The sequence below is a fragment of the Natator depressus genome, chromosome 28, assembly GCF_965152275.1.
Source record: "Natator depressus isolate rNatDep1 chromosome 28, rNatDep2.hap1, whole genome shotgun sequence".
Lineage (NCBI taxonomy): Eukaryota > Metazoa > Chordata > Testudines > Cheloniidae > Natator > Natator depressus.
Genome location: NC_134261.1, coordinates 2,499,061 through 2,519,200, shown reverse-complemented (window position 1 = coordinate 2,519,200; position 20,140 = coordinate 2,499,061). Strand labels below are relative to the sequence as shown.

The 20,140-nt window shown below is 53.2% G+C and overlaps 1 protein-coding gene across 11 annotated transcripts in view; it reads right to left on the bottom strand.

The window, feature by feature from the left end:
* Window positions 1-19,926, bottom strand: part of CHD3 (chromodomain helicase DNA binding protein 3) — a 58,967-nt gene extending 39,041 nt beyond the window's left edge. For 4 of the 11 annotated variants that reach the window (XM_074941218.1, XM_074941220.1, XM_074941221.1 and 1 more), the window contains exons 1-4: window positions 19,713-19,926; window positions 4,457-4,614; window positions 3,552-3,725; window positions 1,018-1,142 (exon numbers count right to left, since the gene is read on the bottom strand). In XM_074941218.1, coding sequence (XP_074797319.1) covers window positions 1,018-1,142; window positions 3,552-3,725; window positions 4,457-4,614; window positions 19,713-19,911 — 656 coding nt within the window. In that variant the 5' untranslated portion in view covers window positions 19,912-19,926. Of the gene's footprint in view, window positions 1-1,017; window positions 1,143-3,551; window positions 3,726-4,456; window positions 4,615-13,516; window positions 13,662-19,712 lie in introns of those variants that run through there. The other 7 variants (XM_074941225.1, XM_074941229.1, XM_074941219.1 and 4 more) reach the window with 6 other exon arrangements.
* Between the last annotated feature and the right edge of the window lie 214 nt (window positions 19,927-20,140).

Below are 20,140 nucleotides of genomic sequence, written 5' to 3'. Positions count from 1 at the left end.
CACAGCCCGTGTCTCCTGGCTGACCCTCCTCAGGGCCTGGCACAGCAGGCTGGAGAGTGACGGGGGTCAGCAGAGGAAAGACCCCAGCTGATGTCAATGGGCGTCTCTCCATTGGAGTCAATGGGGCCGGAACCCGGCTGGTGTCAATGGGCGTCTCTCCATTGGAGTCAATGGGGCCAGATCCCCAGCCAGTGTCAATCAGCCCTGGCACCACTGACACACGTTATCGGTCTTCCTGGGGTTCCTTCTCCCTGAACACCTGGTGCTTCCAGGCGTGGGGGGAGCCGAGACTGGATCCATTTCCTCTTCCCGCTTCCGGATCTGCTGGCGGCAGCTGCAGCCGATGGGGTTGGGGCAGAGGAAGACGGCTTGGTCCAGGGATGTGATCAGCAGCAGGGGGCCTTTTCATCCTTCTCCTCCCCAGCCATAGGGCAGGCAGACGAGGGGCAGCACCCCACGGCCAGAACAGAGATGCCGTAGAGCAGCTCCATGCACCACTGAGCTCATGACTGTCAGCACCGAACGCCGCAGGCAGATGGAAAGCATCAGCACGGACTTCGGTCCCAAAGAGACCACCGAGGACTTGTTACATTTATATTCCAGCGGCTTGTATGCCAAGCTCAGAGTCCGCATTGTGCCGGGCACTGCACAGACTCCTCTACCCGACGGGCGCTGCCCAGACCCCCCTGGCCAAGATCAGGGCCCCATCACACCAGGCACTGCACAGACCCACCTGACCGAGATACGGGGCCCACCACCCCAGAGATCCCAACGAAGGTTGGGGCCCTGGCCTGCCAGGCGCCGCACAAGGTACAGTCCCTGCCCAGAAAACTCCCTGTCTGCCCACACAACGGGTGAGAGGGGAGACAGAGACCCAGAGAAGGAAGGGGACCCACCCCAGGTCACATGACAGGGCAGGGGCATAAACAGAACCCAGGTGTCCTGACTCCTGGCTGCAGCCTACTGTCCACCCTACAACCTGATTCAATGGGAAATCCAAAGACTCCAGGAGCTTACCTCATGAACTGGCTGAAGGCTTTGTAGTTGGTGAGCGTGTGATAATCCTCCTCGGAAAACACGTGGTCCACGTCTTCCAGCCCCCAGGTCATGAGCAGCTGGGCCGAGGATTTCTGCTCCACCTGCTGAGCAAGCCAAAAGCTCCCCGTTAGCCAGGCAGCCAGCTGGGGAGGAGGGTGGTTTCCTTGTGTTGCTGGGGATCCTATCTAAAGGGGAGGATACACCCCTTCCCTCCCAGTGGGAGGCTTCCCAGGATTGGTGCGTGGAGAGGAAGCCTGAGGGACCACCACAGATGCATCCTAAAGACTCTAGTCCTGAAAGATCTTCCGCTCTCCTACGTCCCTGCTGGAGACGGGATATAATGGATCTTCCATACTGAATTGCCAAGGATCCAGTAACTACCAGCAAAAGAGAGCGGAGAAAACAGAATCACAGTGTTCACGGCCAGAAGGTTCTACCAAAATCATGCAGCACGGCCTCCTGTCTATCGCATGGCCAGTCACGCACTAAGCCCAACAAGGTCAGGGACCTTCCTCCGTTTTCCGGTTCATGGGCAAGTCTGAAAAATCAGGGAACGGGAGAATCATGACGGGGTCTGACCAAATATAAAGTTTTTCGAAATTCTTGGCATCTCCAAAAAAACTCACCCAACGGTTTTGGGTCGAACGCAACTTTTTGCTCATCCTGAAATGTATGGTTTCAATTTCAATGAGGTTTCTTTTCTTTTCTTTTTTTAAATAAAATGAAAGGAAAGTTTGAAAGTTGTTCCAAAGAAACCAAATATCAAACATTTCATTTGCAAACTTTTTTTTGCAATTTTTTTTAGAGGAAAACAACAGGAAATCATGAAATAGAAAATCGCTTTCAACTAAAAAAGTCAAAATGTTTCATGTTGGTTTTGGGAACTATTTACCTTTTCGGTTCAATTAAATTATTAGATGAAAAGTCGTTTAGAAACATTTTGATTTTTTCAGCATTCTCTCCCCCCCCCCCCCCCAGGGGTTTTTTGTTTGTTACTTTGGAACCAAAACAACTTGGCAAAATGGACGCAAATCTGCTAAATGTTTCGGTGCCCCTGAATCTGTATTTTTCACCGACAAAAGTTTCAGGTGCAAAATGCCCAACTCTAGGCTAACGCACTCATACGCGGGATCCGGACGCGCTGGGTGGGACTCTGGCATGGGATTATCACAACTGTCCTTTCTGGCTCAATCCTGGGGGCTCAGGAGGGGGGTGAAAATCCAAATCTTCCACTAAAATCGGTGCTCAAACACTCCTGATCTTTTCCCCATGAAAAACTCCCCACTGGAAAATGTGATTTTGTCCAGACTCACTAAGTGTTTCATTTCTCCCAAATCGGGAAAATCAAAATGAGAAATTTCATTTCAATTTTTGGTGGAACAGATGGGGATTAACTGAGGCTGGAGCTCTTAGGCAGAATTATACCCATCAGAGTAAGGGAGGGTCAGGAACAGTCTCCCAGTGCAGGGCCCGACGGAGACAGATGAATGGGTCTGGAGACAGAACTTGCCCGGTGTCTGATGGGGGTGATATGATGGGGTGGCCTGCGCTAGCAGGGACTGAACTTGGTGACTCCGGGGTTCCCTGCCTGTCTTATGTCTAAACTGAGTAGTTTTGTTGCAGTTTTCCATTTTCAGATTTCCCGGTTTTTGGGGGGGTTCTTCCCACTTTTTCTCAGGGAGGTTAATCAAAGGGTGAACGAGGGAAAAGCCCCAAATCTGAAAATCGGAACAAACCATTTCCAATGCAAGCAAAAAAATGGGGGTTCGAAAGGAAAATTCTCACCAAAACCACAACATTTTGCTGGTGAAAACTTATAGAGGGTGGTTTTTCCCCTACAGAAACATCTGGGATTCCCAACTCCATCCGTTTGCCCTGAACTGGTTTTTTATGCTTCCTTTCCATGCCTTCTCCAACAGAACAGCATTCCCAGAGCGCTTTGGGACAGTGGCGATTTCTGTCCCGAAGCAAGCTCCCAAACGGTGCTCGCTAAAATACAACGGCTGCAGTTAAGCACTCCCGCCACGCCTGTGGGAATCCCTCTCTCTAGCCGCCTTGTTCACGCGGGGTCCAACTGATCGTCAGGTTTGGGGGAGGATCTCCTGTTGGGATCATCCGGGCACGTCTTGCCTCGTCAGTCCCCTGCCATGGCAGGGAAATCAGGCATTGCGGGGGTACCTCGGTCTCTGCCGCTCTCTGCCGGGTTCGTCTCCCGAGATGGTTAGGTCTTTGGACTCGGTAGGGGGTAACTGGGTGGAAGTGACTGGCCAGCACTAGACAGGAGGTTAGCGTGGATTACCTGGTGACCCCATCTGGCTTTACGCACTATGGGAATATCGGCTCCAGCCCACTGATGCTCGCCATGCAACGCAGCCATAACCCGAGGTAGCGGGGCATCCGGGCGGTGATTTCCCCTACAGGTGCAGAGGGCCACCGGGGGGGGTTTCACCCCAGAGAGCTCGGCCAGCAGCACACAGCAGCGGGTGGCGGATCGCCGCTCCCAGGCTCTGTACCTTTACTTTCTGGCCTGCGTCACCATCCACCTTTTTCCGGCGTTTGGTCTTCTTCTCCTTCTTCTCCCGGTGCTTCCGCCGCTTCTTCTTGGCCACCCCGCCGTAGTCGCTGCTCCCGCTCTCCGACTTCTCCCGGAACTCCTCCCGGTCTGACTCAAACTCATCCTCGCTCACCTGAGGGGCGAGAGGGCCAAAGTCAAGGGGGAGCTAATCGGGGAGGGAACAATCTGTCAGCACAACGGCTCCCAGCGGGGACAGGGCAGTTGTTAATCCCGGTCAAACCGGCTGGGACGATTTGAGGGGAGGAGGTTTGTCTGGCGGATCCAGTCGAACCGGCTGGACGATTTGGGGGTGGGGGATTTGTCTGGCGGCTCCGGATCGAACCAGCTGGGATGATTTGGGGGGAATCTCTCAGGTGCCCCGGCTTTTATGCGTTTCATCAGCAGATCTCAAAGCGTTTCACAAATGAGGTCAGCATCATTTCGCAGATGGGGAAACTGAGGCACAGTGGGGTGGGAAGGAGAAGGGAGTGATTTGCTCCAGGTTACCCAGTGTCAGAGCTGGGAATAGGACCCAGGAGTCCTGCGCCATGCTCCGGTGCTCTGTATATTGCCATTTTATTTTGGGGGGGTGCCAGCTGCCCCCAATAAAGAGTTCAAACAGACTCTGGCCGCAGGGTTTGAGCCTTCCCGGGCTGAGGAGACAGGCCAGGCCGATAAACCCAGCACGGCGGCAGGATCAGCCCCCGATGCCCACCGAGTTCAAAAAGGGATGTGTCCCTGCATAGATTCCCCTCCCCGTCCAAGATCAACCCACCTCATCATCGCACCCTCCCTCCCACAGTTGCGGACCCTTCCCGTCTGAGATCACACCCCTGCCAGCCTCCGCGGCCAGCTGCCCCGCACCTGACAAGTCGGCAGCCCGGCAAACGGGTGGCAGCTTACTAATTTTTTGCGCTTCCGGGGCTTCCCTGGCTTGTTCTCCTTCTGTTTGCGGGGACCCCTTTTCTTCTTCTTGACGCCCAGGGCGCTCTCCAGGTTCCTGAGATCCCCATCTGCTTCGTCTACAGAAAGAAAAAATAAATAAGTCAAACAGGCCCCGGGATTCTGTGCATCCGGCTCACATGCCGAAGCAAGCTTTCTTTCCCCCAGCTCCCTCTTTGCCCACCCCTACAATCTGCCCAGCGCAGCTCTGCCAAGGATCCTCGCCTCTGAGCAGCCGGGGCCACGCGCTAATAAGCCGAGAGACCCTGCCTACAGCCATGCCGTCCCACGGGCCTGGAGCTGCCATCTGTTCTCCATGCCTGCTACGGTTGCTGGGCACGTATTACAGGCCCCCCAGGAACTGGGCTAAGAGCCCAGCTTGTCGCACTTTGCAGCCGCTCGAAGCCGTCTCATCGAGGACACACGGGGACCTCCGAGGTGAACGGCAGGCCAAAGAGATGCAGGTGAACTGTCTGAACCGAGGGAATCTCTCGGCCGGCGTCAACAGTAGCTCCCCATTAATTCTCTCCCCCACAATCCTGAAGTCATAAGGCTGCCAGACTGGGTCAGGCCTCGCTACAACTAATCGAGTATCCCGTCTCCAACAGCGGCCTGAGCTAGCACTCTGGGGGAGTGTACAGAACAGGGCAATTATCCAGTGATCCACGGTGGTCTACCACTCCCGGCTCCTGGTAGCCCACGGTTTAGGGTCGCCACGAGTGTGGGGTTGCATCCCGGACCATCTTGGCTAAGAGTCACCAATTAACCGATCCTCTGTGAACCTTTTTGAAAGCCAGTTATATTTTTGGTCTTTGCCACATCCCCTGGCAATGAGTTCCACAGATTAGTTGTGCCAAAAACTTACTTCCTCTTCTTCGTACTAAACCGGCTGCCTCTGCGTTTCGGCGGGTGAGCCCTGGATTTTGTACAGTGTGAAAGGGTAAAACAACACTTCTCTGAGTGCAGGGGAAATTGACTGGCCCTGCTAGACAAGCCAGATTAGATGATCTAACGGCTCGTTCTGGCCTTCAGCAAAACAGCGGGCCCAATTCCATTTCTTTCCCACATCGGCTTTACGTAGACGCAGCCCCGCTGGCTAGTGAGCCAGACCTGGCTGGAGAGCAGCGGCTCCAAACCATCAGCTGGCCTTTCATTATGCAAACGCACCAAATCCTCTCATCTGGCGTTTTGAGGGAATGTTACTCTTGCGGGTTTTTTTGCAGTAATATGAAAGCATCAGCAGGCCCCGGCTAAGACCAAGGCCCACACTGTGCCAGGCACTGCACAAACACCTAGTCAGAGAAAAATCCCCTTCCCAAAGAGCTTACAATCGAAATCAGCAGAGAAGGGGAAACTGAGGCACCAGGCATGGGAACGACTGGCCCACAGACGCACAGTCCACTGCCCTGTCCAGTTAGAGTTCAAGGCCAAAAGGGCCAATCAGATGCACCAGCCAGGCAGCTAGAAAGCAGATTTTTTGCACGATATCAAAGCACCAGCCCACGGTCCCATCTCCAGCTCTGGCCAACCTCTGATGCTTCCGGGAAAAGTGGCTCCCACTCCCAGATACCAATTGCGCATCAGGGTGAAAATGCCTTCCTGACCCCTGCAGGCAACTTGGCCGGAGCCCTGAAGCACGAGATTGGCTCGGAGTCGTTACCCTAATTGCACTAAATTACTGGGCTCCTTGCAAATTTTGGCATTCCCAGCCCACGCTGCTGAGAATGACTGACGTCAGGAGCGAAGAACCGGGAAACGTTCTCTTTCCGTAACGCCATTTGCACCGCAGGAAGGATCCCTGCAGGAAGAATAGCTTTTGGCATTTCACCCTGGCCCAACGGTTTCCTTCAAGTACAGTGTAGGTTACAGAGAAGCCAGCGCCAACCTGGAAAGATTCCTAGGAATGGAGTCACACGTTATCTATTAAGGATTATTTACATAGGGAAATTGAGTGGTATAGCTGTTCCATCAAACCTCCTTGTCAGGAATCGCTACTCGATTCTCACCCTCCCTTCCTCCAAATTAAGTTTCAAGCCTTGACAAGCCTTTACATGCTTCTCCAAAACGAGGCCTCACCAGGTCGGATTGCATCTTCATCCTCCTCACAGCTGGCAGTGGATTTCCAGCAGCAGAGATACACACGTGCAGTCCGCCCCAACCTCCCCTTGGCTAAATGCTACATTTACTCCGAAGACCCTGTTATTTCACCAAAGGGCAGAGAGCTGCGTTCTGGTATTTATTCATTCCCTAGGATCGTGCTACTGACCCGTCCAGCTGTGGAAAGCCACCATTATTAGGGCTTTTAGGGTGAAACAGATATTTACCCATTACTCTTCTCTTGCAAAATAATAAACACGCAGCAGCTGATATGAGTTTGAGCCTTGCGTAAGGGGAAATTATGGTTTGTAGGCAGACCTGGCTGGTCATTTCACACCTCCAGCCACAGGTCTATTCCAGGCCCCAGACCCACCCACAGCTGTGACCCCAGCCTCGGCTCCCTTACCCCGTCCGTGCCCACCCCCAAGCCACGGCCCCACTCCCGGCCCCGGCTCCTGAGCGGAAGCTCAGACAGGGTCGGGGGGGGACGTGACTGTGAAAAGTTTGGGGACCACTGATTTAAGGACCATAACATTGCGCTTCAAAAAGTTCACCTTTATGACCGCTAACACACAAATTGTCAACATCACACGTTAAAATTTACAAACGAACTACCCTCAGATCCAACTCGAATGAGTTCTCAAGTAGCGTTTTTCTTACTTTGCCTATTTGTAAATTTCAGCGATTACCTATGGACATCTTTTTGGTGCAGGTACGGTGAATTGCACTCTCAGCAAATTTGCAGATGATACTAAACTGGGAGGAGTGGTAGATACGCTGGAGGGGAGGGATAGGATACAGAAGGACCTAGACAAATTGGAGGATTGGGCCAAAAGAAATCTGATGAGGTTCAATAAGGATAAGTGCAGGGTCCTGCACTTAGGATGGAAGAATCCAATGCACCGCTACAGACTAGGGACCGAATGGCTAGGCAGCAGTTCTGCGGAAAAGGACCTAGGGGCGACAGTGGACGAGAAGCTAGATATGAGTCAACAGTGTGCCCTTGTTGCCAAGAAGGCCAATGGCATTTTGGGATGTATAAGTAGGGGCATAGCGAGCAGATCGAGGGACGTGATCGTTCCCCTCTATTCGACACTGGTGAGGCCTCATCTGGAGTACTGTGTCCAGTTTTGGGCCCCACACTACAAGAAGGATGTGGATAAATTGGAGAGAGTCCAGCGAAGGGCAACAAAAATGATTAGGGGTCTAGAGCACATGACTTACGAAGAGAGGCTGAGGGAACTGGGATTGTTTAGTCTGCAGAAGAGAAGAATGAGGGGGGATTTGATAGCTGCTTTCAACTACCTGAAAGGGGGTTCCAAAGAGGATGGCTCTAGACTGTTCTCAATGGTAGCAGATAACAGAACGAGGAGTAATGGTCTCAAGTTGCAATGGGGGAGGTTTAGATTGGATATTAGGAAAAACTTTTTCACTAAGAGGGTGGTGAAACACTGGAATGCGTTACCTAGGGAGGTGGTAGAATCTCCTTCCTTAGAGGTTTTTAAGGTCAGGCTTGACAAAGCCCTGGCTGGGATGATTTAACTGGGAATTGGTCCTGCTTCAAGCAGGGGGTTGGACTAGATGACCTTCTGGGGTCCCTTCCAACCCTGATATTCTATGATTCTATGATTCTATGAAATCGACATTTACCAGCTTTCACCGATAAAAATCAAATCCTTCCACACGGACTCACAGGGCAGGTTTTCCAAACCGCTGATCTTTTTCCACATCAACAGGTGCACAGGAACAGACAGAATCAGGGCTTTAGGATTTGGGGAAATTAATCCAGATTAACGAAAGCTATGCTTTTGAACCACATTACACCCCTGAGTGGAGACTGTTTGTTCAGAATAAGAGAGGCCTTCGTTCAGTGTAACTGAATTCTCTTCCTAAGCAGAGTTACTGTTCTGGACTAAAATGACTTTGATTTCAGAATAGTATTCACGTGGGGAACTATTCCAGTCGATTTCCTGGTGCAGTTAAACCCTTAGTCCCCTAAATTGGGCTTGCACCCAGTACTTGTTCCAGCCCTGCTGAAACTCGCCCTAAATTCAATGGAAATAGGTTCAGGATGGACAAAAGACTTGTAGCAACAGGCACAAAGCTGATGTGTAGCTCGATTCAGAGTTCTGAGGCAGCCCTGCTCCTGTGGCCCCAGCAGGAAGGCAGCGAGGGAGCCTGGTCAGGGCACAACGGGGTGCCCCCCACCCCACCCCCAAAACGCAGGGAGGGAAGATCAGATGCAAAGGCGCTTGTTGGATTTCCAGTCTGTCCGTCTCTCTGAGGTGATCAGGGTGGAGGACTGAAATCACAACCCAGATTTGGGCTCAGGAAGGAATTCATTCCCCCCCGCCGCCAACCAGGTCAGATCAGCAGGGACCTTTGCCGGGGGTTCGCCTGACTCTTCAGTGGGTGCAGATTGCTTGCTGGGATCACCTGGCCACAAATCTCACTTAGTATCACAAGAGTCTCGGACATTGGGGGCACCTCGGTCTCTTCTGTTCTCCGCCAGTTTAGTCTCCTGAATGTAGAATCATAGGACTGGAAGGGACCTGGAGAGGTCCTCTAGTCTGGTCCCCTGCCCTCATGGCAGGACTAAGTATTATCTAAACCACCCCTGACAGGTGTTCGTCTAACCTGCTCTTAAAAATCTCCAATGATGGAGATTCCACAACATCCCTGGGCAATTTATTCCAGCGCTTAACCACCCTGACGGGTAGGAAGCTTTTCCTAATGTCTAACCTAAACCGCCCTGTCTGCAATTTAAGCCCACTGCTTCTTGTCCTATCCTCAGAGGTTAAGAAGAACAATTTTTCTCCCTCCTCCTTGTAACAACCTTTTATGTACTTGAAAACTGCGATCGCGTCCCCTCTCAGTCTTCTCTTCTCCAGACTAAACAAACCCAATTTTTTAAACCTTCCCTCAGAGCTTATGTTTTCTAGACCTTTCATCATTTTTGTTGCTCTTCTCTGGACTCTCTCCAATTTGTCCACCTCTTTCCTGAAATGCGGCACCCAGAGCCGGACACACTACTCCAGCTGAGGCCGTATGAGCGCGAAGCAGAGCGGAAGAATTACTTCTCGTGTCTGGCTTACGACGCTCCTGCTAACGCAACATCAAGATGCTTTGGTGTAACTAAAGTAATCAGGCTCCCTATAGGCGTAACCCGGTGATATCACAGGAGGTCAGATTTCAGAGTAACAGCCGTGTTAGTCTGTATTCGCAAAAAGAAAAGGAGTACGTGTGGCACCTTAGAGACTAACCAATTTATTTGAGCATAAGCTTTCGTGAGCTACAGCTCACTTCATCGGATGATCCTTCAGACTTAAACTCTAAGAAACCTCCACACTCTTCGAGGCAGCCAGCAGAGTGACCCCCTGCAAATCGAAGGCAGGAGTTTGAATAACCCCCAAAAAACCCAGCACCGTGGCAGGCCAGGCCCTTAGGAGCAAGCAGCTGGACACCGAATTGCCAAATGGTTGAGGTGGTGTTGTCTTTTAATCCTGTTACTTGAACTTAGAAACAGTCGAGACTGCGTTGGATTTCCAAGACACTAACGGTGTGTCCATGCGGCAGCTGGGAGGGTAGACATAGGCACACATGCTCACTAAAATAGCTGCATTTGAGACAGGAAGTGAACCGTTCCCATCACCAACTAATACTAATTCCACTCCCCCTCCTTGAGCTTGGTGCCTCCGTCCCCCGAGTCCTACCCAGCTTGTGAGATCCGATGGGATCAGAACCCAAGATGGGTCACGACCTGAGAGGCCAGCAGCAGCAAACCCATGAGTCAATCACCTCGCAGCAGCTATCGAATGTCAAACGACCGGGATCCTGGCAAGGCCGACGGCGGTTTGAAACAAGCAAGGCTCTGAGTTATGTGCCGAAGAGCAGAGGAAAAGAGATTCTGGCTCCCTCGCCTGTGGCCCAGGGTAGTATGAATGACTGAAGCCAGACCTCAGGGAAAGGGGATTTTTTTTTTAATCCACTGGACGCTGCCAAGCCGAAGCCTTCAAAACCCATGAGTCCGGCCGCAAAGAAAATTATGAGGTCGGCTTTAAAAAAAACAACAAAACCCTGAGATTTAAAAAATAAATAATAAATCCCGGATTTCCCCCTCCCCCGCCCCCCACCCTCCTCCTCCTGGCTTTATGTTTTCAAGCTTTCCCCCACAACCCAGAGAGGAAGCAGCTTGCTATTTTCAAACAGCCAAAGCTGGAAGTCTCATGACTCCGGGAGCTGAGGATTTAAGGAAATCAACAAATGGCACGAGAGCTTTGCAGCGCCGTCCTCAGCATACCGGCAAAAACGGACAGAGCTTGTGGGGTGCAGCGTGGGGATTCTGAAGCACGCCCCCCCGTTCTCTTCTCACTCACCCCGGTGTCAACCAGGAGTCGCTCCGCTGTCAATGGGTCCAATTCCCTCCTTGCTCAGCGCGGCGGCAGTCAACCTCTGCGCCCTTTTTGGACCGCGGTTTAAACGTCTGCTCTCCTCCGCAGAAGCTTGGATTAGCTCCGGAAGGCCAGACGTAACGGGGCCTTGCTAATGTCACGAGACAGCCCGCTCAACAAGCAATTAGACAGCCGTTTTCACGCCTCGCCCCTCTCCTTTCCCCGCCGTGAGCAATTTCTCCACCTGCTTGACTGGAGACCTCGGGGGACTAAGTCCTCAGAACAGCGTCCTCAAACCAGCGAGACCAGAATCCCAGCCGCCGCCACCGTGCAGCCAAATTCCTCACACCCAGGGTGACAGGGTTTTGATCCCTTTTTTTTTTTTAATTTGGTGTCAGGGCAATTGCCAGACTGGCAGCCCCGGAGACGGAAGATAATTAGCAGACAGAAACAGGCACAACCCAGCCAGGCCTCAATGCTGGGACGGCCAGCGATGGGTCCCCGGCGTCAATTTTGAAGGCCAGAAGGGGCATTACAACCACTTTGTCTGACACGGGCGCTCGGGTGGGACTTCTGAGAACCCTGCACTCGTTTCACACAACGGGCCGCCATACGGCCGTCATAAAGGAATGACTTTCATTCCCTAGCTGAGCTGTCCCCCGCAGGCGGCGTCACTGGGGGGCATGGATCAGCGTTCACGTCGCACGCTCCCTGGGCTGAGGAAGCAAATCAACCACCGGACCAAATTCGGTGATGAATCCTGGTCACCTACCACCTGCAGCACGCTGTGCATATGCTAAAAGGGAACATCGCCTGCACTTGGGGCAACTCCCCTCTCTCAGACCAATGGGTGCAGGCTCTCTGCAAATTCAGGAAGCATCGCTGCATCAGTTACACTCACCTCACATTGTCAAGGTTTGTCTCCCTCCCGCCGGTAGCGTTGGTCTTTTTAAAATAAAAACGGAGACACTTGAGAACAACTGAGAGGTGGATACCCCACCTTTTGGGAACCCTTCCCTACCCTAACGGCACCTGGGCTGGATTCAAACTGTTCCATAGCGCCCCAACTCCCCTCCTTACACCTTGATCAGGGAGCACTTCCTGCCGTGAGCCATGGGCACTCGGCACTTTACAGGATAGACCCCTAAAAGTTAGGTTTAAGCAGAGGAAGGAGGGAAAAGGGTCTTGCGGGTAAAGCTTTTGACTACGACTCAGAAGATCTGGGTTTAATTCCCATCACAGACTCCTGATACAACCAAGTCACCGAGACCCAGATTTTTACAGGTATTTGGAATGAATGGGATTTAGGCACCTAAAAACCTTTAAACATCCGGCCTTCGATCCCTGGGGCCCTCAGTTCTGAGGATAACGACATGTCCCTTCCCCACAGAGCCGGCGGGATGTTTGTAAGGGGCTCAGGGCCCCCTGGACAGACAGGATCAGACTCCAGAGTTTGCCCAAGAAACCGTTGTGCGTCTGTCTCCTGGCTCAGGAGTTCCATCCCCCGGACACAGAGCCTTTCTCCTCTAGCTCATCCATCCCAATCAAGCCCGCGTCGTTATCCGACGTATGTTCGGTGACCCTACACGTGTGACAAGCTGGCAGGTTCTTAGCCTGGCTCCCCGTGGGGCAGATGGCCACATAAATCACAACTGGCACTAACTGGCTGTCTTTTGACAGAGGTCTAGAACTAAACGGGGTCACGGATGCCCTCTCAAGCCCCCGGAAAGGGTCCCTGTAGGTCACAGATTAAGCACACTGATCACACTGTCCTCTCCGGGATCCCAAACTAATATCCTTTACCAGTGCTAAATTCACACTGCCACGTCTTTGCCCGCAGGCCCCAATCTAACAAAGCATACAAGTGGGTCCCACTTGCTGGATGATCGGGGCCTTGGGTACAACAGAGCGGTGAGCCTGGATTTACAAAAGAAGATAATGGATTTCCCTGGCCTGCAGGGGAGGGAGGGAGGGGAAAAAACAACCTCAGGGAAGACAAGACAAATGCACTGGTTTATGCAGGAGCCTGCAACCACCTACCCGGGGTGGATTCCTCATCTAATAATCCTTTGGCAACTTCACACTGCATGCTGGCTGCGGGAGAGAGACATTGGCCAAACCCCTGCGCCAGGTGCAGGGCAAACATGAACTCAGCTGCACAGAGAGGAATGACCTGTCGGATGATGCCAGTCACCTCAACAGGGGATGCCTTGCTAGGTTAGAAATGACAACACCGCCCTCTGACACACGCGCGCGCACACACACACACACAGAGTAGCTGACACCACCAGCTCTTTTGCCTTGCAAATCAAAATGCAAAAAATAAAAAATGGAGACGCAGCCAACGGGGTGGACTTGCCTTCGCACCCTCCCCGCCTAGATTCCTGTCGGAGCCTGCCTCAGCCACCAGCCCCTTCTGTCTAAGCATCTGGCTCCGTCCCAGTTTCTTCTGACAATACAACATTATCTCTTCAGCCCTCTGGGTTTGAATCACCTTGTTCCATCCCTGCGCCGCCGCTCAGTTCCCGGTGGGATGTAATTGACAAAGCCGAGGGGAGCGGGGCAGGCCACGGTGCATCCTTACAGCCCCTCAATCCCGTCAATTTCTAATCCTGCCATCAATCTTTTCTTTTTTCCCCCCCACCCCTTTCAGATTCCCCCCCCTCCCTAATCATAATATTGATGCACATGCGCAGCCGAGACGGGTATTTTGGCAGGCAATCAACTAGAATTTTCCACACACGTGACATTTCCACTCCCTACCTTGGAAAAAAAAATTATTTCTAATATATATGTGTGTATATATATATATATATATATATATAAAAATACTTGCACACACATAGATATTATATAACGCAACAAGGGATGGCGGGATGGAGATTTAACTAAAACCAGAAATCAAGAGTTATTTCACTGTAACCAGCAACAAAAGAAAGACTCAAGAATCTTCATCTCATTCACTACAGATGTCTTTTCCACTCCACTTGCATATTTAAATTTAAACAAAAGACAAGCAAACCAAGAATAGATCCTTTATCTACGAAAGGGGACGGGGAGTGGGTGGAGACATTTCCACCGGGGCAGGGGAATGGGCCCTTCTTATTTTTAATAGTGGCTTTAAAAATCATTGTCCGCAAGGTAGAAATTCGCCAGTCAGGTTTGGTGGGGAGGGATTACGGGTACAACTTCATTTGGCGACGCACCTCGGGAACTCTGCCGAATTAAATACAGGCTACGAGGGAGATTTTCAGCAAGCGCTTGGGTCCCCCATTAAGCAACTGACTGAAGCAGACAGATTTTCAGAAGTGTGTAACGCCCACCTCTTTCCCCCTTGTTCTCAGGTGGGTTGCTGAGCCCCTTTGCAAATTTGGCCTTTATCTGGTATAAATCCACAGGGACACCAGCTGACAAGGAAATGTCCCTGGCAAATGCAGCTCCAGCAGGGGGGCTGGGAGAGATCAGAGACCCAGTGCAGAAGTAGGAAGGTTACTGAGACCTTCCAGCATTTCAGACGATGAGCTGGATTAGCAGGAGATGGAAAAGCAGTCACCGCTTTAGGACCAATGTGAGGAAAACTCTTGCCAAGGAAACCTGGTGGAGTTCCCAGTGCCCTACTCAGGAGAGGGGACAGCTACTTTGGAAGAGATTTCACGCTGGAACGCAACCAAGGCCGCCAATCCTCCAGCTGGATCCGTCATCAATCACAGGATCAGGGACTAAACATATCCCCACATTTCTCAGATCCCGTAAGAATTTCCATTTGGTTGTTTTACAGGGAAATACTACTTAAAGTGCCCCTTTTGGGGGGGTAATTATAAAGCACCCTCCTGCAAACTTTAGTGATCTGATTTGCAAAGGTGCTGAGCACCTCCAGCTCCAGCAGACTTCAGTACAAATGGGGAGCCTTCGCACCTCTTCAGATCAGGAACTTGCTTCTTAGACTAGCATCCGAAGCGGGCACCAGGGTGTTACATCCTGCGGGTATCCAATCCTGCGAAGACTTAATCGGGTGCTTAATTCTGATCCCACAAGGAATCCCGCTTCTATCAGTGACTTTAGCTGTCCACATTGCTACGTGCGTGTTTAACTCTTTCCAGAAGCAGCCCCACAATTCGGATGTTTTCAGGAAAGGGAGGGCTCTGGGAAAAGCAGTCAACCTGTGATCTTCTACCTTCCTGGTCTGGAGTAGTTTAGAAGTTAAAAAATTCTGGCCAAAATTCTGGCTTCATTGAGGACAAAGGGAAAATCCCCACTGATTTCAACAGAGCCAGGATTTTCATCATAAATGCTGAAAAGCCTTGCAGGATCAGGGCCTACTCAATACAAGGCCTAGTTCAAGGTGGCCCTGATCTCTGCTCAGCAGCCTGTACGTGAATACAAATCAATAAAAAGCAAAGCCATATGGTCATTTTATGAACGGTTCTGGATTCTTTCGCTTAAGCACCTCAGTGTTACAGGTGGAGAATCGGGAGGTGGATTTAAAGATTGAGGGGAAGGAGGGACACCGCTTTCGTGATGAAGCAATGCTATTTTTAAAACTGAAACATAGATTTCTGACCATTTTGAAAAGCAGGGAAGAGGAGACTCTATTTTAAAACTTGGGGCTTAAACACACACACACAAACACACCCCTTTTCCTTTTAACTGAAAAGTGAGTTTTCTTGATCAAGAGAAAATAAAGTGAATGTTTTTCTCCCTCTCTAGTGTTTTTTTTTCAATCAGTATTCGCAACGGGGAATAATCTTTGCCTTTCTTTAAATTAGCCACACCTTTTAGGTCGTAAAGCTGCAAATCTTTCCTCCACTTTCTCATATAATAATTATCCCCAGCTCTTATCTATTTTCTTCAGTAGATTTCAAAGCGCTTTCCAAAGCAGGCCAACAGTATCTTTAGCCTCATTTCACAGAGGGTGAAACTGAGGCAAGGGGTGGGGAAGCAGCTCGCCCAAGGTGACCTCGCAAGGCCAGGCCATACATCTTCCAGGCATGACTTAACACACAACACAAGGAACTTGACTCACACTCTGAAGCCAATGGGATGACTTCCATGAGCAAAGCTACTCACCCGAGTGTCTCCATGATCAGAAACCCAGTGCTTTGAAACCACTGAACATGGTTTTATATACGTAGCGATCACAAGTTTCCGCCAGGCAGGGAATGCTACGAAAGCAGGTCGAGGGAGACAGCAGTCTTTGCACTGGCATCAATAACTAGCCCCGCCCCAAACACTCAACATTAAAATTAACGTATTTATTAAATCAACAGAAAGCAAAGTGACTTTGTGGACCTGGAAATCAAATTTGGTGACAGAAAAACATTGGCTTTATTTCCCCACCCCCTTTTTTTAAAGTCACAAATCCTTTACCTACAAGGCTGAAACTAATAATTTTTCTCTCTCTACGCACCGATCGTTTCGACCAATCCATGTGCGGAAAGACCCTACTGCTGAGAACAACAGGATCGGGGCAGAGACTGTCCATTTAGACGAAGGCAAAAGACCTGCACGTCTTTCACATGACGCATGGTGAATGACAAGTCTTTGCTAGATCGACTGTAAACTCTTGCGACAGAGACGACATATGTGTTAGCCAGGTACCCACAGCCTAGGACAATGGGGCCTTGATCCATGATTAGGGCCTCCATGTGTTAACTGGACTAAAAATAAATTAATAATTACGGGAATGATAAAGGGAGAAGGAAAACCAGTGGCATTTTACGCCCACACTTCCTGATTTCTCTGCTCCTCCGATTCCTCATGCTTCCTTCCCCCCGCCACGCCGGACGTTTTCTTTATAAGGGAGAGCAAATCGAAGCGAATCTGGGGAGAGATATGTCTGGTGGCAGGAAAAGATTCAAAATGTTTTTAAAGGACAAGAGCCTTCGGTTGCATCCCCGTGATTTCATTAACGTTTAATGTTTACTTTTTAAATCAGTACTCCAACACCAAGGGGATGGGCCCCAGGAAGTAGGAAGCAAGTCAGTTACATAGGGGCAATACGGACTGCTCTGAGGGCAACCCGCGAAACACGGCCATTTGACATGAGGCACCGAACCGCTGCTCTCCGAACCTGGCTGACGAGCCTGTCCCGAAAAGCACCCGCCACATTCAGCCTGGCCATGACCTCACTGACCTCCCTGCCTCACGTCACCCTCCGCTCCCGCTATCGCCAAGCTGGCCCTGATCCATCCACGGGCCCCCCAGCCCATTAACCCCGTCCTCCCCTCACCCTCCACTCCCGCCATCGCCAAGCCAGCCCTGATCCATCCATGGGCCCCACAGCCCATGAACCCCGTCCTCCCCTCACCCTCCGCTCCCGCCATCGCCATCCTGGTCCTGACCCATCCACTGCCCCCACAGCCCATGAACCCCGTCCTCTCCTCACCCTCTACTCCCACCATTGCCATCCTGGTCCTGACCCATCCACTGCCCCCACAGCCCATGAACCCCGTCCTCCCCTCACCCTACGCTCCCGCCATCACCAACCCGGCCCTGATCCATCCACAAGCCCCGCAGCCCATTAACCCCGTCCTCCCCTCACCCTCCGCTCCCGCCATCGCCAACCCGGCCCTCACCCATCCACTGCCCCCGCAACCCATTAACCCCATCCTCCCCTCACACTCCGCTCTGGCCATCGCCAACCCGGCCCTGATCCATCCACGGGCCCCGCAGCCCATTAACCCCGTCCTCCCCTCACCCTCCGCTCCCGCCATCGCCAACCCGGCCCTGATCCATCCACGGGCACCGCAGCCCATTAACCCCATCCTCCCCCCACCCTCCGCTCCCACCATCGCCAACCCGGCCCTGACCCATCCACTGCCCCCGCAGCCCATTAACCCCGTCCTCCCCTCACCCTCTGCTCCCACCATCGCCAACCCGGCCCTCACCCATCCACTGCCCCCGCAGCCCATTAACCCCATCCTCCCCTCACCCTCCGCTTCCGCCATCGCCAACCCGGCCCTGACCCATCCACTGCCCCCGCAGCCCATTACCCAGTCCTCCCCTTACCCTCCGCTCCCGCCATCGCCAACCCGGCCCTGACCCATCCACTGCCCACGCAGCCCATTAACCCCATCCTCCCCTCACACTCCGCTCCCGCCATCACCAACCCGGCCCTGATCCATCCATGGGCCCCGCAGCCCATTAACCCCGTCCTCCCCTCACCCTCAGCTCCCGCCATCGCCAACTCGGCCCTGACCCATCCACGGCCCCCACAGCCCATTAACCCCGTCCTCCCCTCACCCTCCGCTCCCGCCATCGCCAACCGGGCCCTGACCCATCCACTGCCCCCACAGCCCGTTAACCCCGTCCTCCCCTCACTCTCCACTCCCGCCATCACCAACCCGGCCCTGACCCATCCACTCCTGTTGAGGGGAATGGGCCTCATTCCTAAAGGCACCCTTTACTCCTGTCACAGGTGACATAACTCTAGCCTGAGGGGTGCCAAGTCCCCTCCACACAAGCTGTGGCTACTGACCTCCGCCCCACAAGGGACCACCACACACAGATATAGGTAACCACCGTGGCCCTGTCCCATGGACAGCCGAGCCACTTCCACTCCCAATTCACCCTCACCCTGCCCAGAGTCCAACGCTCTCCCTGGCACCGGAGCCATGGTGGCCCATCCCACAAGGCACTGAGTCGGGTTGGGTGTTGATCCCCACCTGCTTCCTACGCCCTGAGATCCCATCCCCTGGAGACCACCACTAGTCAGAGAGACAAATGACACCTACCGCCCCTAATGCCAGCAGGCCCCACCCCACAGGTTACTGAGCCCCCACGCCACCCGGTGCCAGGTGGTCCAAGTGGGCCCCGTTCTGCTCACCGGGGGCCAAGCGCCCCCCCCCCACTCCTGCCAACACCCAGCATCCCCCGTCCTGCCCGCCAGCACCCAGCAGGCCCCAAGCAATCAGGGCCACCGTGCATTCGGGGGTTGGGGGGGGCAATCTTGTTCTCCGTTGGAATCCATGGGGGAGCATCGGGCCCCACTGAGGCCACTTCGGGTGGGGGAGGGCCCTCAAAACCAAGTCGAGGGGGACTTGCCTGTACCCCTCCCCCCATCCTGATCCTTCAAAACGCGGGGGGGGGGGGACTAGAATCTCTGGGGGCAGGTAGGGCTCCCTCAACGTTCCAAAGCCGTTAGGCACCGCGCGAGGCGCGTGGTGGGGGGGGTGTTACAAACTCTCGGGGCCCCCCATAACTTTCCAAAGCCGTTGGGACCGCGCGCGGGGGGAGGGCTGAACTCTCGGCCCCTCAGCGTTCCAAAGCCATTGGGCAGCGCGGGCGCACGGGAGGGGGAGGGGGATCGGAACTCTCGGCCCGTCAACGATCCAAAGAGGGGAAGCGGGGGGGGATGGAAACTTTCCCCTCAGGGCAGCGCGCGCCTGCGGGGGGAGGGCGGGGGTGAACTCTCGGCCCCTCAACGTTCCACAGCCGTTGGGCAGCGCGGGGGGGGGGAGGGTGCTGCGAACTCTCGGCCCCTCAACGTTCCAAAGCCGTTGGGCAGCGGCGCGCGCGCGACGGGGATAGCTGCCGCGGGGGGGGAGCTTCGGAAGTCGGAACTCTCGGCCCCTCAACGTTCCGCAGCCGTTGGTTGTTTACAAACAATGCCCCCCCCCCAAAGTTCCAAAGCCGTTGGAGGGGGAGGGGGGCTGTTTTGGCACCCGGCTCTGGGGAGGGGGGTTGTTTACCTGGAGGAGCCGCAGCTGCTGGTGGAGTTGATGCTGCTGGTGCCCGTGGAGCAGCAGCGGGCGGGAATATGTCGCCTGGGCTGTTGTCCCCTGCTCCTTCTTCCTCCTCCTCTTCCTCCTCTTCTTCTTCATCCCCCTCCACCTCAGACACCACCATCTCCTCCTCCTCTTCCTCGTCCTCCCTCAGAGGGGAAGCCATGGTGGTGCTGGGGGGGGGGGGGCAGGGACACACACAGAGAGAGAAGGGGGGGAACAACCCCCCTTCACCACACACAAAAATCCTCCCCCCCCACTTCAGATCACCTCAGTCACTAAAAAAAAGAAGAGCCTGAAAAAGTCCCATGAATTCAAAAAAAGAGAGGGAAAAAAACCTAACTTTTTCCCCTCCCCCCCTCTAAAAAATATAAAAGGGGGGGAGGAAGCGAGAG